The sequence below is a fragment of the Hibiscus syriacus genome, unplaced genomic scaffold (assembly GCF_006381635.1).
Source record: "Hibiscus syriacus cultivar Baekdansim isolate YM2019G1 unplaced genomic scaffold, ASM638163v2 tig00110889_pilon, whole genome shotgun sequence".
Classification (NCBI taxonomy): Eukaryota; Viridiplantae; Streptophyta; class Magnoliopsida; order Malvales; family Malvaceae; genus Hibiscus; species Hibiscus syriacus.
The window spans coordinates 229,002-252,537 of NW_024062899.1; the positions used below are offsets into that span (position 1 = coordinate 229,002).

General features: G+C 35.4%; 1 protein-coding gene and 2 pseudogenes across 1 annotated transcript; 1 reads left to right on the top strand and 2 right to left on the bottom strand.

The window, feature by feature from the left end:
• Positions 1-2,269: 2,269 nt before the first annotated feature.
• Positions 2,270-4,999, top strand: LOC120144409 (annotated as a pseudogene).
• A 4,453-nt stretch (positions 5,000-9,452) lies between these two features.
• On the bottom strand, positions 9,453-14,815 carry LOC120144361 (annotated as a pseudogene).
• On the bottom strand, positions 14,747-16,712 carry LOC120144362 (paired amphipathic helix protein Sin3-like 2). Its single transcript, XM_039158442.1, has 7 exons — positions 16,668-16,712; positions 16,380-16,553; positions 16,027-16,294; positions 15,378-15,514; positions 15,160-15,235; positions 15,046-15,075; positions 14,747-14,880 (listed from the first exon to the last, which is right to left on the bottom strand). Exons 1-7 carry the CDS (start codon positions 16,710-16,712, stop codon positions 14,747-14,749), a joined length of 864 nt encoding a protein of 287 aa, XP_039014373.1.
• Positions 16,713-23,536: the final 6,824 nt, after the last annotated feature.

Here is a 23,536-nt window from a genome sequence, read left to right on the forward strand (position 1 = left end):
TATATATATATATTTTAAATGATTTAAATTTAATTGAATTTTATAAATTTTCTAAACTAAATTATTTTATATTATGAATATTGAATTTTCTGATCAAAATATAAAATAAATAGAAAACTGTATTATTGATTCTAGGTTTTCGATCTAATAGAGTATTCAGGAAAGGTAGAGACATTAGATAAGAAGACCTTGTGTCATCCACCTCTTTGTTATTTGTACGAATGTGCTATATCTACAGATGTTGCTCTGGAAAATGATTTTTTTTTATTAGTTTGTTCTCAATCAATTAAAAATATACACCCACATATTTTATAAATATAATACTCAAATTTAAAATCTATAAATAGAATAATATTTTTATTAATCAATTATATTTTTTTTAAATATGATTCTAAGACCACTCCCTTTGGGTTGCGGACGACTTACTTATTTTGAGAAAGGAAAGTGTAGACTCCGTGGTGGGAATTTAGTATATTTTGACAACCGAGTCCTACCACTACTAATAATAATTAGAATGACACTAATTAAATTACTTCAGTAGTTAAAAGAATTGTTATTGTTTTTAAGAGTCATATGTTCGAGCATCAACGACTGCGATAGGGTGATTAAACGTTCATTGTCAAATGGTTAAGAGTATTTAAAACATATACTACTTTTTAATCACCTAAGTTTGATAAAAAATAATAATAATTAGAATCAGAGGAAGTATTAAACTAAAATTTCATAAACAATTTCTTAAAAATAAATTACTCCATATAATTATTCAAGTGATCCTTTTGGACAGAATTAAACGACTCTTCTATAGGTAGGGATGTTCAAAAATGCTTGAATCGGTTGATCCGACGACTCGAACTAAAAAACAGGGTAATTATCTAAAACAAAATTCTGATCTGGCCGGGTACCCCGCTTGACATTTCTAGAGTCGGGATCGAGTCACAAAATTAATTTTTTTAAGTACCCGAGTATCCGGTTACATTTTATTTTTTTATATATAATAATATTACATATTTAATTAATAATAATTTTATATATTAAATTAAACTAATAAAATTAAAAAAAAAACTCACCCACCTAACATAAATTATTATATAAAATTTATTTTGTAATTAAAGTCAGGACACGGGCCGAAGAATCAACTACTAAAAGACTCGGGTATTTGAAAATCTGGGTACCCGGATTTGAACACCCCTATATATAGGGGTGAGCAAAACTCGACTCGAAAATTCGATTTTTTTTCAATTTCAAGTTATTGAGTCAACTCAAATTATTAATTCGGTTTTCAAGTTCGAATTGAGTTGAAATTTTGAAATTTCGAGTTACTCAAAAAATCAAAAATCTAACTAAGTATTTTTGTCAGTTTTATCATTTAGTCACTGATTTCATTACTCTTTTAATTCTTCTTGCATTTTAAGTTTATTTTTACCAAATTTGAACCATGTACTCCTAAAACATCGTAGAATACATATATACTTTCAATTAATCTTTTTTATAATAAAAATTTTATTTTTCAATTTAGTTCATCATTTTTCAAAATTTCTTTATTTCTTCAATTTATATTTTTAAGTCTTTACTAAATTTAAACGCCATGCTCATATACCACAATAGAATACCTATATAACTTCAATTTCTACTTTTAAAAATATACTCTTTCTCTCTTTATTTAATCCCTTAACTTTGAATTTACTCAATTTGGTCTTTTGATTACAATTGTTTACAAATTCTTTCTTCCTATCAATCCCTTGACTCCTTTGTACTCTAATCAATATTTTACCCTCAAAATATTTTCTTTAAAATATAATATTATGAATATATTTTATAATTTAGATTGTATTTATATATTAAATAACATTATAATGTGTGTATATATATATATATATGTGTGTGTGTGTGTGTGTGAATGACTGATGGCACAAGTGGTTGAGATTTATTAATTTAAGCTTGTAAAGTCAAGTTCGAATCCCACCTCCGTCACTCTTAGTGGACAATCTGTAAAATCTTATGTAAATTCCAATTGAATCTTAAGTATATCCTGACTCTGGATTGGGAGAGTCACCCATAACCTAAACTTTTTTTTGTACCTATATATATATATATATATAGAAAGTCAAAAAATTGAAACAAATCCTTGTAATAATACTATAAATAATTATAATAAAATTAGTATAGAAACTCGAATAACTCAAATTTTTTTAACTCGAATCTATCGAATACTGACCCTACTCTTATATATATATCGGGTGATAGCCGTAGCCCAAACTCACCCAGTCACCGGAACCGCAGTTGTATTGTTGAATAAAAAAAAACATGAAACCAAGCAAATAGGGGTAAGAAAATTAAGAGGAAAAAAGAAAGCTCCAGAAGCGCTGTCTCGGATGGCATCGATAGCCACGGTCCGAGCTCTCATATTATCCCGCGTTACCATGCTGCCAGCCAAACCTCTTTCACCTTCTATTTCTTGCTTCCTCCCTAACTTCCGCAACCGTCCTTCTCCCGCTGTAACCGTCAGCTGTTGCTTGAACGATGGCGGAGGCTGCGATGACTACTCTGTTTCAACGCAGAAATCGAATTTGGATCGTGGATTCATGGTGATAGCCAACATGTTAAAACACATCGAACCACTCGACACTTCCGTTATTTCCAAAGGGGTTTCCGATTTGGCCAAAGAAGCAATGAAACGTACTATCTCCTCCATGCTTGGAATTTTCCCATCTGCTCAATTCTCCGTTTTGGTTTCCCTTTCGGAACCTCCTCTTCATCGCCTCCTCTTCTCATCTATTATCACCGGGTAATATCTTATTTTCAGCTTCCAAAAAGTGTTTTTTTATGATTTGATTAATTAGTTTATTTATAAAAAGATTATATTTTCTTTAGATATACGTTGTGGAACGCGGAGTATAGGATTTCATTGGCGAGGAATCTGGAAAGATCTGCACCGGCGGATGAGGTGGCGAAGCATACGGAGGAGGGCGTTAAGCAGGGACAGAGAGAAGTACAAGTAGTGGAGAAGAATAGGGAGGAGGTAGAGGGTGAAAATGGTGAATACGATGAGTTGGAGGATATATGGCCGAGGGTTTTCGGGGATTTGTTGCCCGAGGCTTTGAAATATATTGAGAAGCTGCAAGCTGAATTATCTGATATGGAGGAGGTGAGGATTTTAGTATATACAATTATAAATTGTAAGTAATAATAGACATTATGTTCTTTTTTAATTGAGGACTGAAAGATGCAACATTTGAAGCCTTTTTCCATATATTTTGAGAAAAGACCATAGATTTTTATGCATGCTTAATATGTAATAGGAAGCTAATGAAAAGGATATGAAATTTGATGATTAATGTTGAGTTTAGAAGTAGTTATCTCTTTGAGGGAATTACCTGTGGATTTTGTTGCTTCGAAATATGCCAATTGGTTATTTACAGTTTGGTTGTTTGCTGAGTTTGCAGTGATTACTTTACTTCTTCCTGACTGTGTCTTTGGAAGTGCTCTAGCAGCAAACCTGTTTATTCAATTGATTTAATATTGTCCTTAGCTTGTTATATTATACTTTCTTGTACCAGTTTCCAAAGTTTATCATATCCGAGCTAAACATGTTTTGGCTATCGATTTAATACTCCTTATCTTGTTATAGTGATCTTTGTTTTACCGAATTTCAAATTTTTTACATATTCCAGCTGCTCTTTAACGGTGAATCCATTTTTCCTCCTTTTGATGGATCATAGTACCCAACACATTTTGAATAGTTTGATATAATGTGTTTTTGGATTCCCTTGATATAAGATGATTGTTGTGTGTTGTTTCAGGAACTAAGTGATCAAAAGAAGGACAATGTGCGAATAAAATGTGACAGGGAAAACATGAATGGTTTATTGGAGTATTTACGATCCTTAGATGCTGACATGGTAATGGCCATAAAGTGGTACTTTTTAGATTATCTTGCTATGAGATTGAATTAGCTTCGTTTTGATACCACAATTAACTCGAAACATCATCTCATTATTTATAATCTTCATTTTCAGGTGACAGAATTATCCCAACCATCATCGGAGCAAGTGGAGGAAATGATCCATCAGCTTGTCCAAAATATATTGCAAAGGTTCTTCAAGGATGCCCACATGAGAGATTCAGGGATAGTAATACAGGAAATCATCAAGATGCTGCTGATGAAAATTGTGGCACTTTTGGCACTTCCCGTGATTACCTTGCAAAGCTGCTTTTCTGGTATGTTTCCATTTTATTAATTAATGCCCTCACTTTTTACAAGTTAGGTTCGAGTGTATTGTAGTTGTCGAGAAGAAGGGTGAATAGGAAAATCTAGGAGGTTCTTTATTTGAAAGATATTCTGGATTTTCATTCATAGCGTACCTAAAAATGCAGCAAGTTCTTTGTTTTGAAGGACAAAAAATAAAATAAAAAAAATGAAGAAGAACAAGAAAAGGATCAATGACCCCTTGTAATATATCAAATGTATTAATTCTATTATTTTCCGTATTCTTTCCAACAATTGCATTTGGGTTACAAATGATGACATCAAAGTTGACTTTTTTTTCCCCGCAGGTGTATGCTATTAGGTCATCATTTGAGAGGCTTGGAAAACAGATTGCATCTAAGTTGTGTTATTGGGTTATTGTAAAGTAAGTTGTATGACTAATGTATAATATTTTCCATTTCTGTCTTTTTTCTTTCTGGTTATAGTTTTGGTTAATGCGATAATATGCATTTCTCTTGAACATACTAATGAGTATCACACCAAAAATTTCTGCAGCCTGCTTTATCATAAATTATTGATTCATTTTTTAGAACTTGAAAATCTAGGATAAAATAACTAACCTATATGCAGCTCTATACTATGTCACTCGGACTTGGACGTGTGTAAGATATAGGTACTTGCTCGATGTGGCATGTTTAACTGTTTTCTAAATTTTTCTATGTATTTGGAGAATCCTTGGAGGAGGATAATCTCGTACTCATATATGAGAATCTGAGTACGAGTAATTTAAGAAAATATGAAGAGTTGATAAACCTTGTTCATTTGAAATTTGTTTCCTCCCCTTATCTAAATTGAAGGTGAGACCAAGTATGAACGTTTGCATGGTTATCTCAGATTCTTTGTCTATATGATACGGGCAGCATATTGTATAAAACTTTAAGCTTGCTCGAACTTGGTGTAGTATGAATTTTCTATGTTTTTTCTGTTATTTTTGATGTCATGATTTTGTTTATGGTGTTAAAATAAATATATTGGTACTTCATGCATGTCTGTAGCGATGCTTTCTCGATTTCGTTTTTGAAATTGTGCAAAATATTGATTCCCTTCAATTCCTTTCCTGAAAAGGAATGTAAAGTATTGTAGAAATCCTTTGGTTTCAAAGAGTGTAATTACAAATTTGCCACATCTTATTCTCTCTTCTATCACTGAATGACCATTGAAATTTTCAATAGAATTATTCCCCAGAAACAAAGGAAGAAAGAAAATCAGCAGAATGGGTTCTTACTTGTCAAGACTATCATTGGAAGAGCTGATATAGGTTCATCGGCAGAAAGCACTTCAATTTCCTTGTTTCCGGATAAGTAATTATATCAGGAAGTCGTTAAAAAGAAGTTATTAGGGAGTTCAATGTCCAAAATGAGGCTGCCCCTACCATTCCTAATCCAAGCAAATATTTTTCTTTTCCAAGTAACTCTTATTTCTTTTCTTTCTTGTTTTTCACTTCTACCAAATAAACTCTCATTTATTCTTCACCTCTACCAAGTAATGACGAAAGAAAAATATTTTCCTCTCAATTTTTTCACCAGTAATGAAAGAAACAGTATACTTTCTTTTGGCCTTGTTACTCTTCAATCTTCTATCTTTTCAATTTTGCTAATGTCCATCGGTTTTCCATCATTTCATTTTCCTTATTTTCTTTCCAGTTCAGAGCCTAAGAGCTAGGCAGAGTGAGGGATTATGTATATAGATCTCTTTCCTCTCGGACAGATCCACTATGAAACTTTAGATGAGCTGCTTTCCTGGAAACAGGTGGGGAGATTCAAGGGAAAAGGAAAACATGCAGCCCTTGGAAATGAAGAAAAGCGAACAAAGATGAGAATAACACAAACCCCCTTTTTTCTTTTATAAATCTATATACACGATTAGGGGTGCACAAAAAATCCGAATATCCGATTTTGCGAAAAAAATATCCGAAACCGGATTTGGGAAAAACCGGTTTTTTTTAACCGGATCGGATTTTTTTAAACCGGTTATTTTAACCGGTTTGGAGAAAAAAACCCAGACCGGTTTTTTTACCGGATAAAAAATCGGTTTGAAAAAAACCGGTTAAAAAACCGGTTTTTATCCGAAAAAAAAACCCGGTCTGGGTTTAAAAAACTAGCCGTTAATATAGCCGTTTGTGACCGTTTTTGACCGTTTTTTTCTTTAAAAAATTACCATTTTACCACCCTAAACATGTATAAATAAGTTGGGGATGTATTTGGTTGATTACAACTTTCTCAAATCTTATTACACAACACTTAAACATTTCTCAAATCTTAGTTTTGTAATTTTTTGTTCATCATGAGTAACACTGCTGAATCTTCCGTCGGGGGAAACCTTGAAGTCGTGAGAGTGATCGAACACACTCGAAACAAATATATTTGGGATTACTACGATTTATGTGAGATGTCAAATGGCTCGAGGAGGGCGCGTTGTAAACTTTGTCTAAAGTTTCTTGCATCGGAAGGAAACACAACGTTGAAGAACCATTTGACAAAATCATGCAAGGTACTTCGCTCAAGATCGGATCCTAGTCAATCGAATCTTACACCGCAAGGTGGTGTTTTTGTTTACGACAACGAAAAATTACGAGAAGCATTTACAAAGTTCGTGATTACAAAAGTATTGCCGTTCGACCACTTTGATGATGAAGATTTCACGACAACAATTCAACAACTAATGCAACCACGTTATACTCAAGTAAGTCGTACTACCCTTAGAAGAGATGCTATAAAAATGTGGCGTACGGCGAGGGAAAAAATGATTTTAGGATTCCAAGAACACCGTTATGGTGTGTCGCTTACATGTGACGTTTGTAGTTCCCCTCATAATACCGGAAATTCTTTTTTAGCCGTTACGTCACATTGGTTAGATCAAGATAATTGGCAAATGATGAAAAGAACAATCGCGTTTGAATTATTCGGTGAGCCGCATACCGGTGCTAATTTATTTACACTTTTAAAACGGGTAATTTGTCTTTATAAATTAGAAAATAAAGTTTTTTCTATATCCTTTGATAATGCATCGAATAATACAAACGCGGTTCCAAGATTAAAAATATTACTTTCACCGATTTTAGACGGTGCGTTTTTTCATACCCGTTGCGTTGCACACATAATTAATTTATCCGTGCAAGCCGGTTTGGAGGTTATTGAGCCAATTAGATTAGAATTTAAAACAATGATAAAATCGATTCTTTGTAACAACAACAAAAGACTAAATGATTATAAACGATTTTGTAAGTCTGTTAATAAAAAAGCTTTTGGGTCCTAATTTGGATTGTCCAACTCGTTGGAACTCAACTTGGATGATGATGCATACTGCCTTAAGGCAAAGGGAAACATTGCAAACGTTTCACGATCGGCTTTTCGAGAGGGGTCATGTCCCAAACATTTATCCGGATTCGAGTTGGGAAACTATAACCAAAATAACCGATTTGCTTGAGGTTTTTAAAAATGCAACAACTTTTTTATCCGGTGTTTATTACCCTACTAGCCCGTTGGTTCTTAATCAAATATTTTTGTTGGCTACCCGACTAAATGACTTTGAATTTGAAACCGAAGTTTTTCAAGAAATTGGCTTTGCAATGAAGGAAAAACTTTTAAAATATTTTAAGGAGATTCCCCCCATTTTTACTTGTGCCGCCGCTTTAAACCCAACGTTAAATGTTGGTGGGGTTGAAACACTAATTGAACAAATTGCGTTTGCTTTTAATCTAACCGATGATGAACCCAACTTTGTCCAAAACCAAATAAATTATTTTAACAAATGTTTTCGAGACATGTTTGCAATTTATTTAACTAAATACGGATCAAGTAGTGTAATACACGATCAAATGAGAATGAATGCGGAATCATCTAGTAGACGTCCAAGTAACATAAATTTGAATCTTTTTAACACTCTTGTAAATTCCCAATCCAAACGATCACGTACTACCACCCCAAGTAGCGAGTTGGGAAATTACATGTCATGCGATTTTCTATCAAAAATGACATTTGAAGAGTTTGAAAGTTTGGATATTTTGGCTTGGTGGAAAGAAAAGGAAGCACAATTTCCGATTCTAGCCGCCATGGCCCGTGATTTACTAACCGTCCAAGCTTCTACGGTAGTTTCGGAATCCGCTTTTTCTGTTAGTGGCAGGGTTATATCACAACGGAGATCAAGACTAAGTCCCGAGTCGGTGGAAGTATGCATTTGTTTAAAGGATTATTTGGATGGAGCGGCTCGTAAGCAACATATCACCACCCTAGAAGATGCAATTGATGCCGATTTGAAAGCAAACTTACACATTGAAGAAGTCGAACTTGGAATATCCCCTCCAAACGAAGAAGGCGAAGATGATGAAGAAGAGATGGCAATGTAGTTTATTTTATAACTTTATTTCAATTATCGTAAACTTTGTTTCAATTATCGAACTTGAAGTTTTTAAGTATTTGAATTTATCGAACTTGGAAGTTTTTAAGTATTTGAATTTATCAAACTTGGAAGTATTTAAGTATTTCAATTATGTTGAGTTAATTAAGTATTTCAATTAAGTATTTGAATTTATCGAACTTGAGGTTTGATGCTTTCTCTTTGATTCTCTCTTGATTCTAGTTGCTTGATGTTTCTTGTCTTTGATCAATGACTTCTAAGCTTTGCTTAAATACACCTTGAATCACTTCTGAACGTTAGTGATAATTAATGAAGATAATATAGCCGTTTAAGTGTGAAAACATTTAATAAAAATGCTTAGAGCGTGGGGGAATCGGTACCCTCTCATAGGGAATCGGTTCCCTAAGTGTAAAATTCAAATATTTCGACCGTTGAATAGGGGGAATCGGTACCCCTATGGGGGAATCGGTTCCCTCCGAGCATTCTGGAAATCTCGGAGCCAAACCATTCAGTGAGAAATCGGTACCCCCTTGGGGGGAATCGGTTCCCTATGAGCAATCTGGAATATTAAAATCGGTTTTTTTATAACCGGTTTTTTAAAAAAACCGATTTTTTTAAAACCGAAACCGGTTACACCGGTTAGGATATCCGGCCCTCCAAACCGGTTAGAAACTGAACCGGTTATTTTATAAACCGATTTTTTTTCTATGGGAAAAAACCGGATCGGATAAAAACCGATCCGGATCGGATTGAAATCCGAATTATGTGCAACCCTGTACACGATAATGGTAGACCTTTGCTCATATAAACTTACAAATATGCTACATTTCCCAACCATTCTTGTTTAACTACTTGCATGACCAACTAGCAGCAGCTAACGTACAAGCAACATCATGTCCGGTTACCGAAAACTATCAAGATCTGGTAGCACCAAAGGCCTCTCTACAAAGTAAACACAATGAAGGCTACTACCGGATCCGAAAAACTCTCAAGATTTTAAGGATATTGGTTTTGCTTATTTACCATTTTGCCGGAGCGAGGCACAATTGTATATCATTGCGAAGAATATAAAAACGAAGCATATAAAAATTTGTGGAACCTTTGTACTCTTGCCTGATTATCATACGAAGATTTGCTCCGAGGTGATTTTCTTCTATGAAAGAAGAAATCTTCAGTGTCCAACACATAGGAAATCTGCCGATATAATACACAGATCATAAGAGAAAAAAAGATCCGACGAAGTGATATGCATGCGACCACATCGATAATCCATAATAGGTCATGTAAGAAAGAGAGGTAAAGATTAAACCGCATATTCTTAACTGCAAAATACCTTGTATGAGTTGCAAGCTATCTTATTCTCTAAACCATTAACCAGTTCAACACCTTCCATGGCCATGCAAATAGCAGCAAATTCATCTAGAGTTGCATACTTTTTCTTGTTTCTGCAACAACAACAACAAAATCCTATTCCCATATGCAATGGGGTAAGGGGGAGGTAGAATAGTAGGCATGCCCCCAACGTCAGGTTGAAAGCAGCTTCCGTGGAAGACTTCCGGCAGTCAAAAAATTAAAAATAATGATAAAATGCTATGCATGTATAAATAAATAAATACATAGTTAAACAGTCTTCATATGCGTGTCTGTAATGGGAAGTAAACAAAAGCAGATTAGGAATGCATGAATCGGACTTGGGTGTTAATATAAGATATGGGTATGTGTCCAATTTGGTTATGCTTAAATGATCTAAGTTTTTCTAATGTTCTCTAAGTTATACAATTGCATGCAGATACTTCAAGAAAAATTGAAACTTGAAGCAGTATCAGAATAAGCATTACTAATCTGTCCTTTGCTAAAATCATCTCTAATAGTAGTTATAACATGAGAGGCTGACAAAACCTAACATTTACATATCAGTTACTACCTCCTCAGCATAATGCCACGTGGCTCCTTTTTGCTGGGAAAAACTGAGAGAAAATCATTGTGAAGAAAAGCTGAAAAGTTAGGTTCCATGGAAACTGCAAATGCCTCTGGCTTTTCGATGACATTATCCATCAGCTGAATAGACAAACGAGATGGCGAAGGTGACTGCAAAAACAAAACCCAGACAAAAAAATTGCATAAACATACATAGAATTAGAAAGATAGGGAAGCATGGAAACTTACACATTTCAGTCGGTATATATTCTCCTCATGGAGGAGCACACGAGCATTCTCATAATACACAGAATCCATTGTCTTCCCATATTTTCGGGAATTTTCATACTCAAACATTTGGAGAAGCTTATTATCCATATCATCGACAGAGACAGCTTGAAGCTGGAATGAAAACTACAATTCAGAACAATTGCAGGAGAAATTAGAATAAAATAATGAAAGACAAACAATTTAATAAAGCAAACCTGCTTAACCAATTTATATAATAACTTGTCCAATGTGAATAACACATACGACTGGTTTCCTATTATAGCTCGACATTCATCCTCAAACTTCGCATTATCAGCAGATCCATCTAGCAGACTATACAGTGCACTCATAAATCTGAATAGTACAGAGATAATGTTTTTGAAATTACAATGCATTGGACCTTTCATATTGTTTCAAAATAAAATTTATATGTAAATTACCTGGCATATAAATCAGTTGGACTAGCGTCTTTTGAATTTTTCAACTTCATTTCAGAACCCGTTGAATTTATTTTTGCAGACAATATTCTTTCATATAGGATCTAATAAAAAATCAAACATCAAAGAATACTTATTAAATGCCTGACAAAAATTTGAAGAAATAACTAAAAGGCTTTAGATGTTCAACATACTTGATGAAGTCTGAAAAGAACATAGAAATCATCATTTGCATAAAACACGCAAGAACTGTTTACAGCTCTTCCAGATAAAAGTGGAGGTACATGCTTTGCAAGAGGCTTCACCGAGAGAAGACACCGTTCCAAAACTGACATGGGTACACAATCTCCTCCCACACGTGTATCAGCTATCTCTTCGGCTTCCCCTTCACTCTCTGCTTTACCATAAACTTCATCCTGTTCTCCCTCTTCCTCCTCTTCGTGGGAGCACTCATCACCTGGAGACTCGCTTCCGGATGCATCATTACCTGCCTCTGAGGCATTTTCACTATCCTCATCAGCAGCATTGTTTTCACCTCCAACATCCTTGTAATTCTCTTTCCTGTTTACAGGCCGGTACTGTCTGGTTTCACCACCATGATTTGCCTTGGGCACATCATTTAGACCATATGCAACAAAATTATCCGCTTAGAATCACCAGTAGGTGATAATTCACCTTCTTCTTTTTCAATTTTTGATGGACCAATGGATTCGTCATGGTATTTACTTGCATTGGAGCCATCAGTAGCCCCCCCATTTGCTAATAAAACGTGTTTTGTTACATCACCACCCTGAAGTACCAAGCAAATTTGTGTAAGCATATTACAACAAGAAGTAAATAAAAAACCTCCTTGCTTTTCCACCTCAAGGCCCTCAACAAGGATTATGTAGCCTGTGTATAGTCATTTTTCTTAAAGCATCCGTGACCAACATGTATGGGCATGGTGACGAAGCTATAACTCTTTATGGACCCTTCAAATACATAAAAAACTTAGAAAAAAAAATGAGTATAACCATTTCAAACACATACCCACATCTGACACTCGCAACTGAGTCCAAGTGACAAAGGAATAAAGAAGTTGATATGCATAAATCCATACCTCTAATGAATGTACGAGACAAGCATTAGCTTCAGGTTCATGATCCTCGCTGGCAGAAATGCAAGGTTTAGATGCTGTTGCATCACACCCTTGAAATTCAAACTAAACTCTCAGTATTGCAACATAATTTTGGGAAGGAAGTAATAACTAGAATGAAAGTAATAACAGAACTAGGTTAACGGACAAGAAAATCACAAGTGATTGTTAACTTTTTTCTGACATTCGCACCTGAAGCCCCTTGAACACTGTTTCTGATTTGATTATTTTCTGCTTCAATTGCAAGGGCTCCAAGTCCACTTGTATGCTTGTTAATTGCCGGCCTTTTATCATCTATAAATGTGATCTCTTTCTCTATCTTTGAATCGTCTCTACATACACGGTCCGGGCATTCTTCGTTGGGTGAAGTTTCCCCATTTGTAAAGCCCTTTCTGCAAGAATTAGTTTGTACTGGTGAACTGTTCCCATCTCCATAACTAGCAGCAGCAACAGCTCCAGGATTTCCATCACTTTCAGTAATGCTTGATGTGGTGCAGTTTACGACAGGATTCAGAGCTTTACCAGCATCATTAGTAACCTCTCTGCCATAAGGTCGAGGAGGAACACCCAACATTGGCTCCAAGAAAGTGGTCCAGAGCCTCATGATTTTATTTATTCTTTGGTTGAGAAAATCTCTTCAGACGAATATTCTATAAGTTTATATAGGTCTTCATGAATGTCGACATCCAAATATTCATATTCGAGGTGTGGAGCTACAGTTTTTCGGTGACCAGCAAAGCTAGCCACAAGATCATCATCCTCTTTCTGGTTCTTCTCTTTCAACTCCTTGATTTCAGCCACTAAGGCTGCAATTAGAAAATGGGATCAATTAGACTATATGAGATAAGTGATAAGAATATAGAAAGGCATAGGAATCAACGCACTATCCTCAAGAGACCATAGCAAAGCATGCGTGATGTGACCAAACTTTTAGAATCCAACAAACTTTTGGATTTAGTGCGAATGAAAATATTAAAACCCTTCAGCCGGATATTGCAACACTTGAAAGATAAGTATTAAACATGTAGTTAAATGGTTTCACATATGGTTTCTAAATCTACTCTTTTAGACAACATATTAGAAAAACAAGTTAAGAATCATCAATCAATCTTTCGATCAATTTTGCAACATACGAAAATGCAGCATGATATTATCATATGGAAATTCCACTTACATTTTACGCTCAAGTTCTTCAAATCCTGCTGTTTGAAATAGAAACTGCGGTGATCAAGTGATTTGTAATGGTTTTTCAAATAAATTTCAGCCCAAACCTTGTTAAAATCTGAACGACATTTTTTCCACTCTTCTTGCTTCTGCTTCAGGTGCGTTAAAATGACTGACAATGCAAGAGCAGGAGTTTTACGTACTATTTCCAATGCATCAAGACCATGGTCACCGTACAAACGCTCAATGCACCTTAAATTTAGAACTGCAGTAAGTGGGTCAGAAGCAAACGTTACAAAGATGAATACGTTCACATAGCAGACTCACGCACATAATTTAATCAATCTAGTAGAAGAACAAACGAGTTAAGTGTTCTTCTACACGAAATGGAGACTCCATATTGACTTTATTTTCATTAATGCTGTTCAGAAAGTCCTCCACACGCTTGGCAGTTGAGCTCACAGATTCTAACAACATATCCAGCTCAAATCTAAGACCATGAAGCAAGAAGTTAATTACATCTTGGACTTAACATCAAGAATTTCAAAGGGAATAGAAAACATAACTAATAAGTTCACATTGATTTTTCTTCAGCAGAACTCGCTCTCACCCTTACAAGCAACAGAATAAATAAATTACAAAAAAGAGACAAATAATCACTATATTGATCTATGTTACTCCAACTCAAGTGTGAATGTCAGAAACGGGTATGTGTCTAATCTATCATATGGCTATGCTCAATTTATTTTTCAAAAGTTTTTCCATGGAGAGTCCTTAGGAGGGTCATATCCATATCCGACTGTGCATTGGACACGTGCTTCAAGAAAAATGAAGAGTCAAGAGCAACATAGATATTGATTGCATACAGGGTACTGGGACAAATAAAGGAAGACCAACAAATTTTACCTATCGTCCTCGCATCTAAACAAACTCTCTTCATATTGGTTTCTGCGCATGTGCTTAAAAGAATAATCCTCACTTGCCGAAGTCACAGATACCCAATGATCATTCAACACCTGAGCAACAAGCTCTGATCTCTGACTTGCTGAAGGTATTGGATACTGAGAAAAACACCAAAGGACGTCGATATCAGTACCGAGCCATGCATGGTTTGCAAGTTGGAAAAAAATCAAAAGTTAATACATCATCAGGAAGAAGCCGATAGCTTGGAGTACAACATTGGCAGTCAGAAAGGTCAAGTTATTGTATGGATTTTTCCATGTACTTCTCCCTGGATCTCTCCTTTTCCTTAGGTTCCTCCATTTCGCGTTTATGCTCTCCCTCCTTCTCCAATTTGAATGGCCTTGATGCATGTGCATCACTACTAAGTGATTCTGCAATCAGGAGGTAAACATTATTGCAGTTTACATATAAGAAAAGAAATCGCATCGAACAAGACTAAACTAGCACAAACAGGTTTATGGAAAATTAGAAAACACCAATAAGAATAAGAAATGTATAAAAAAATTACAAAGAAAAGTAAGCTACCAATTACATACTTTTACTAATGACACCAGCAAGGAGCCCATCTGCAGGAAACATTTAAATTAAGAAATGGCCTTCAAGATAAATAATCAAATGAAACAACTCAATGATGAAACTTCAGTAGTCACCAGTATTCTCACAACATTCCAAAAACTGATTGAACTCGATCATAAGATCGGGATGCTTGCCAAGTAAATCTGTCACCTGAAATACACATAAAGCAAGGTAACAATATAATTAGACTACCAACACAGATAAGTGAGTTGTGTTTCTTGATAATTCTACAAATATAAGAAGAATGGTACGAAAATTCAAAGATTACTGCAAGAGATATTGTAAAACATACCAAATTTTGCAAATCATTTCTTTTGATAATTCCATTGCTATAAATATTAAGGCACTTTAAGAATGCTTGGTAGTCATCTGAGCTGCACAGTCTCTCCTTAACTTTCTCACAGAATATGAACCCTCGGTTGCACATACCTGAGATTGAAATAAAAAACTAAAACTTCAAGAGGTTGATATGTTTCCCTCAGGTTAAAAAATGTATCTTCCCTAAATATGATAACACCCCATAAGAGCACATAAAAAAATTAAGAGCTGATTTAGCTAAGAACATCAAGATGCAAAATCATGATAGACAAACTAACCCAATATTGCTCACTCCTGGATATCAGTTGCTTCAAAATTACATGAAACATATGTTGTATGCCAATGGAAATTCCTTAACAGTCAAAAGCATCATTTATAAGTTGCAACAAGCATGATGAAAGCATATCTCAGCATAAATAAAACAACAAGCTCATTCTTACCAGAAAATCACACTAATGATTGATGGAGAAAGGCATTGAGAAGGATATATTATTAGAAATATATAACAAAAGAACACAAAAATGTCATCCTAAACACCATTAAAAATATATATAACTATGATATGATTTCTTTTATCATAACAAAAGAAAAAAAGAGCTGTCAAAAAGGTTGATAAAACTCACTTTTTAAAGTATCTTTGTTATCATAAGAAGCCAATCCTTCAATCTTCCTTCCAGATCTTTTCTTATCTGAAAAACCCTGCATGTTAAAATCCCTGTTTTCATGCTCAGGCTCGTCCTGATCACGAGTTCTCCGGTCCCTATTTTCCTTTTCCACATGCTTTCTATGCTCCTTTTGCATTTTGACAATAGCTTTGTCATCATCCAGGTCATGACAATCAACACTTAGATCCCGATCAGCACGGCAAGTAATCCTATCCCTCCGGCGTTGCTGAAAAGGAAAGATAAGTATTATTTCATATCACAAACACGTAAAAATGGCAACTAACAAAAAAAATTATATAAAGAATAGTTACTTTGTCCATTTGTGTATGCCGCATGTTGGGTGTGGCAGAACTTCGCTCGTTATAACACTGAGTTGAGTTTCGACCATATGGAACTTGTTGTGTCAAAGGTGCACCAGAAGAATCTGGTAAAAATCTAGTGAACTCCTCAAGCAGATCTGAATGGTCCTCAAAAAGAGAAGCAACCTGGAAGTGATGAAACAACAAACAAGTGACGTTTTCTGAAAAATATGTTTATAAGATCTGGTTAGTATCAAATAGCCAATTAACTTTGGTAACAAGCCAAATAAGACATTTAACCTCACTGTAGACCTCATTTATGTCCTTGTGTTCCTTCCGGTACATATTCAAGATATCCAAGAATGACTTATTGTAGGAATTATAGAGATGATTTGTTACCATTCCTATAGATATATGATTTGTTACCATTCCTATAGAGATATGATTTTGTAAATAGATTTCTACAATCTCTTATTTTAAGGGATCATATCCTAGGATTATTATTTTTCCTTTCTTAGAGTTTCCCATTTTAGAGAGAGATTTTGTATATAAATATGTAGTCTGTCATATTGAAAAGAATAAGAAATTACAGAGAATTACTCTGATTTCTACATGGTATCAGCTTAGGTTACGGTTTCTTTCCAACCTAGATGATGTCCACAACTTCTTCTCCTACTCCGGAGATCACTTCAAATCCAGAAAATTTTTCTGGTTCTGCTACTCAATCAGTAGGTAATTTGGTCATGAAAGAACCAGAAGGTAAACCTCTTGCTACAGTTTTTTTCTCCTCCCAGTCGTCCCCTAATTGGATCCTTGATTCTGGTGCTACGGATCATATGACTGGTAATAAAGATTTGTTTTGCAATATTTTTCCAAACTTTGATAAAGCTGTCAAAACGTCTGATGGTTCTTTGTGCAAAATAGAAGGACATGACACTGTTATTCTCAATGATCAGATTGTACTTAAAAATGTCCTCTTCGTACCAAATCTGGCTTGCAATCTCGTTTCCGTTAGTAAAATTTCCACCGACTTGCACTGCTCTGCAATTTTTAATGATATTGATTGTACTTTGCAGGCACTGAACTCGAAGAAGATGATTGGTAAGGCCAGCTTGCAGAATGGTCTCTACATTCTTCCCGCCTCTACTAAAACCGAAATCTCGAAATCTTTCACCGCTTTAGAAAAAGTTGATAATGTTATGTTATGGCACTATCGTTTAGGTCATCCTAATTTTCACTATCTTGCAAAAGTTTTTCCTACTCTATTCATTCATAAAAGGCTAAATTCTTTTTCTTGCAAAGTTTGCTCTCTTGCCAAACATACTAAATCAACTTATTCTCCTTCTACATATAAGCCTTCTCACCCTTTTGCTTTGATCTACAGTGATATTTGAGGTCCTTCTCGGGTGAAGAATGCTGATAATTGTAAGTGGTTTATCACTTTCATTGATGATCACAGTAAGATAACTTGGACTTATTTGCTAAAAGATAAATCTGAAACTGCAGGTGTTTTTACCCAATTTTATAACATGGTTCTCACTCAATTTTGGTAAAAAATTCAACTCTTTAAATCTAATAATGGCAGTGAATTTTTTGCTAAGTCTTTGGGTGCGCTTTTCAGGGAAAAGGGCATAGTTCAGATTAGTTCTTGTGTTGACACCCCCATAACAAAACGGTATTGTCGAAAGAAAAAATACACCTCCTTGAAATTACTCGTTATCTTCTTTTTACCACTAATGTTTCAAAATATTTGTGGGGAGAAACCTTATTAACTGCCACATATTTAATCAATCGAATGCCTAGTAAGGTTTTACAATTTCAAACACCTCAATCTATATTTTTGCAATACTTTCCCCATTTTAAACCTATCTCCTCCATTCTTCCACTTAAAATATTTGGTTGTACTGTTTTTATCCAAAACATTGCTCCTAATAAATCCAAGTTAGATCCTAAATCATTAAAGTGTGTACTGGTTGGGTATTCTTCACTTAAGAAGGGTTATAAATGCTATCATCCTCCTTCAAAACGATTTTTTACCACTATAGATATAACATTTTATGAGCAGGATCTCTATTTCATTCAGGCTGAAATTCAGGGGGAGACATGGAAGGATTTTCAACCACATCAGGTATCTCATCCTACTCTTCATTCGCAACCTTCAGAATTGCCACCAATTTTGTCCTTACCTACAGATTTGTCACCTGTAACTACTCCCATTGATCCACCGGTAGTACCTATCACTACTTCACCCATACCCACTTTAAATACCCTTCCTGAAAATACGCCTACTCCCATTCAAAATATTCCACAAACAACACCAATCAAACAGCTCCGTTTCTATATAAGGAAAAGAAAACATATTCCTGAGGCTGTTTTGCAATCTGATGCTTGCCGAGAATTGGATTTGGGTCCAGCTTCCAAAATAGAAGAAGAAATCAGTAAGTCCACTTCCCCTACTCTAGATGACTTCCCTATTGCTATTAGAAAAGGGGTTAGACAGTGCACCAAGCATCTTATTGAAAAATTTGTTTGTTATAATTCATTGATGTCGTCTTTTCAAGCATTTACAACAAACTTGGATAAAGAACAGGTTCCCACAAGCATAGTTGAAGCTCTAAAGGATTCAAAATGGAGAAGGACTGTTAAAGAGGAAATTTGTGCACTGGAGAAAAATGCTACTTGGACTGTTACGAACCTTCCTCAAGGAAAAAAGGTTGTTGGCTATAAATGGATCTTTACTGTAAAGTATAACTCAAATGGTAGCATCCAACGATACAAAGCGAGACTAGTGGCCAGAGGCTTTACACAAACATATGGGATAGATTTCACAGAAACTTTTGCACCTGTGACGAAGCTGAATACTGTTCGAGTACTCCTAAGTTTGGCTGTAAATTGCGATTGAAAATTACACCAACTTGATGTAAAAAATGCTTTTCTTAATGGCAAGCTAGAAGAAGAAGTCTATATGAAGTTGCCACCTGGCTTAAAGTCTGTTGAAGGAAGTAACAAGGTATGCAAGCTCAACAAGTCTCTATACGGGTTAAAACAATCACCCAGAGCTTGGTTCGAGAGGTTCACTAAAGTCATCCTAAAAAACGGCTACAAGCAATCCCTCGCCGATCACACTCTTTTCATCAAGGTAACTTCTACAAATAAGAAAGCTATCCTTATTGTGTACGTGGACGACATAATTATTACCGGAGATGATGAATAAGAGATTTGCAATTTGAAGAAGTTGTTAAATAAGGAATTTGAAACCAAGGACTTGGGAAAGCTAAGGTATTTCCTAGAAATGGAGGTGGCAAGGTCAAAAGAAAGACTTATGATCAACCAAAGAAAATATGTACTTGATTTACTCAAAGAAACTGGTTTTCTTGGTGGTAAGCCGATTGATACACCAATGGAGGCAAGCTTGAAATTTAACAAAGAAGATGGGTCCTTGGTAGACAAAGAGAAATTTCAAAGATTAGTTGGGAAACTAATTTATTTATCATTGACAAGGCCATATATAACATTTCCTGTAAATGTGATAAGTCAACACATGACTAATCCTACTGAAGAGCATATGACAGCAGCAAATAGAATTCTCAAGTACTTGAAGAAAACTCCAGGATACGGTTTATTGTTTAAGAAGGCACAAGACAGAACTGTTAAGATCTTTACAGATTCTAGTTGGGTCGGAGACCTTACTGAAAGGAGATCTACTAGTGGCTACTGCACCTTTGTTTGGGGAAACCTTACAACTTGGAGAAGTAAGAAATAATCTGTCGTTTCAAGAAGTAGTGCTGAAGCTGAATTTAGAGCACTAGCATTGGGAATATGCGAATGAATTTGGCTACTTAAACTACTGAAAGAACTTGTCACTAATCAAGAGGATCACTTTGAAGTTTTGTGTGATAATCAATCTGCTATTCAAATTGCCAAGAACCCAGTTCAACATGATCAGACAAAGCATGTTGAGATTGATAGGCATTTTATTGCTGATCAAGTTAACAAAAAGGCAGCCACACTTTCATACATTCCTTTAGAAGAACAAGTTGCAGACATTCTTACTAAGGCTTTGCCAAAGCCTGTTTTCAATAAATTCCTATTCAAGCTGGGATTATACAATGTATATTCTCCAGCTTGAGGGGGAGTGTAGGAATTATAGAGATGATTTGTTACCATTCCTATAGATATATGATTTGTTACCATTCCTATAGAGAGATGATTTGTTACCATTCCTATAGAGAGATGATTTTGTAAAGAGAAAATAACATCAGTGACAAAAAATGCCTTATAATATGCGATTTTAACCAACTTTTTTTGGATTTGCCAAAGTAACCAACTAAATCGCAATGCGATCGATAATTCGCAACGCGATCTCCGGTATCGCAAATCAGTTTCCAGATTCGCAACGCGATTCTGACTATCGCATTGCGATTTTCCAAATTCGCGTTACGATTTTCCTAATTCGCAATGCGAATACGTAAATCGCAATGCGAATATGTAAATCGCAACACGAATCTGACTATCGCAATGCGAATACGTAAATCGCAACGCGAATCTGACTATCGCAATGCGATTTACATAGCGCCATTCGTATCCAACGCGTATTTTTTTTTCAAATTCCAAACACGAATATATTAATATATCGGAACACTGAACCGTCCACAATATATCCCGTAATCGCAACTCATAACCTAAAACCCTAAATCACAACTCAGTCTCATCTCCATCTCTCACTCTCTAAGGCGACATCCGTCCCCATCTCCGACGAAATCAGTCCCCATCTCCAACGATATCAGTCTCCATCTCTGGCGAAATCATTCACGGTCAGAAATGGAAAATCAACCAAATCAACCACCGATGGTTAGTTTTTTTTAATTATTTTTATTTTAAAATTTTTGCATTATTATTAGGTTTTTCATATTGAAATTGATGATAAGTTTACAGGGTGTTTTCAATAATAGATTAACCATTTCACTTAGATTGCTTATTATATTCATTCGATTGCTGCCAATACTGCTAAACTGTTTAGTCTTTAACCCTGTGAAGTTAGTATTTGTCTTTGTTTTGTCTTTTGGTTGAAGTAATGCAATCTATTCAAGTTTCTTTCAATTTTAGTATTTGAAACCGAGAATGACTATCGCAATGCGATTCTGTCGTTGCGATAGTCAAATTCGCGTTGCGATAATCATTTTCGTGTTGCGATTTTCATTTTCGTGTAGCGATTTTCATTTTTCGTGTTGCAATTTTAAGTTTCAGAAACTATTATTCTTCTGTAAATTGAAATTTGAATGAATTGCATTACTTCAACCAAAAAACAAAGACAAATACTAAATTCACAGTGTTACAAATTTAAGTTTGAAGAATAAACTACTACTCTTTATGTTTATTGTTCTTGTTATATATTCACAGTGTAGTTTTTGATATATATAACTTGGTATGTTTATTGTTTTTGTAGAACTTTTATTCGGTTCAATTGACCTTAAGAAATAAAGTAAGCCTGGCCAAAACAATTGCGTCGAAGCTTTCACCTGCACAAAGAAAAATATTTGAGGATACTTGCTTCAGGCCATGGCTGAAAGTACAACATCCGGGTGGAGATGCTATGTTGACCCATCTGTTTCTTCAAACCATGACTAGCGATCTACCAGAGACTATACAACTTCGTGATGAAGAGATATGGTTTTATTTTCCACCGGCGTATACGTGTTTCTGGCGGGAGGAGTTTTGCTTAATCATCGGTCTACATTTCGGACACGATGATGTAGATCGATACACTAGACATATAACCCGCCTATCATGGTTTTCCCGAGTTTTTCCTGAGCTGTCAATGGAGAAGTTGAATTTACACGTGGAAGACTTGACGAGATTATTGAATAAGAAAGATGGTTTTACTCGGATGGTTGACGTCGATGTTGTCCGAGTATGCCTTCTAATACTTTTGCAAGCCGGCTTTTTAGGCAGAGAGGCCAGATAACCTATTTCTAATGATCTAATTAAATTGGTAGAGGACCTAAATGCATGGAACTTGTTTCCGTGGGGTTCGTATCTATGGAAAGCTACATGGAATAAGTTGTCGTCTGTCTTTGATGATCGGAAAAGTTTACGTGGCGATGGTTCCAAATACACTTTGTCAGGCTTTATTTGGGCCTTTAAGGTAATAATTTTTATATAATGTTTCCAAAATTATAATTAATTCTTTAACAATTACTAATGTTTGTTATTATATTATTTGTAGATTTGGATATTTGAGGCATTTCCCGCCATGCAAACATATGCATTAAAAACTTCTAATGATATTCCTAGGGCTATTTCCTGGAAGAGGAAACATCATTGCAGCAATGGGAAGATTTACTACCGTATACTACAATAAATAATGTAAGTTAACACAAATACTACCATATGTTTATAAATAAGTTATTACTATTACACGTTTAACTTTGTTTGAGCTTTTATATTGTTAGGAGGCCAACACTCCATTACAGAGGCTGACACCCACGGAAGCTGAGCTTGCCACTGATTGGTGGCAAGCTAGTAAGCGTTTTTTTGATGGCACGGATGATGAGCAGCCACCACTTCGAGAGCCATCACCTGACCGACCCGAATATACACCTCCACAACGAGAGTCATCACCTATTCTGTCACATCATCGAGCCTCTTCTCCACCATCACCTCATGACAGGCGACCGGCAAAGATGCCACGACGTTTATCTCCCTGTTCTCCACCTCCACCTCCACGGGATGAGTTAGGGGAGTTACGTAATGAGGTCAATGTCTTGCGTGAGGAGGTCGGTACTTTACGCGATGACAATGGTGCATGGCGTGTTGAGGTGTCTACTTTACGTGGTGAGGTAGCAGCTCTACGTGAGATTGTAGTATCGTTGCAGAACGAGGTTTATACTCTACACAACGAGGTAAGTTTAATATTTTTCATATTTAACTTGATGATAAATTTACTCGTAATTTCACTTAGATTGCTTAGTAAATTCATCCGGTTGCTGCCAATACTGTTTATTCTTTAACCCTGTGAAGTTAGTATTTGTTTTTGGTTGTCTTTTGGTTGTCTTTTGGTTGAAGTAATGCAATCCATTCAAGTTTCAATTTGCAGAAGAAGAATAGTTTACTATCGCAATGCAAAAATGACTATCGCAACGCGAAAATGACTATCGCAACGAGAGAAT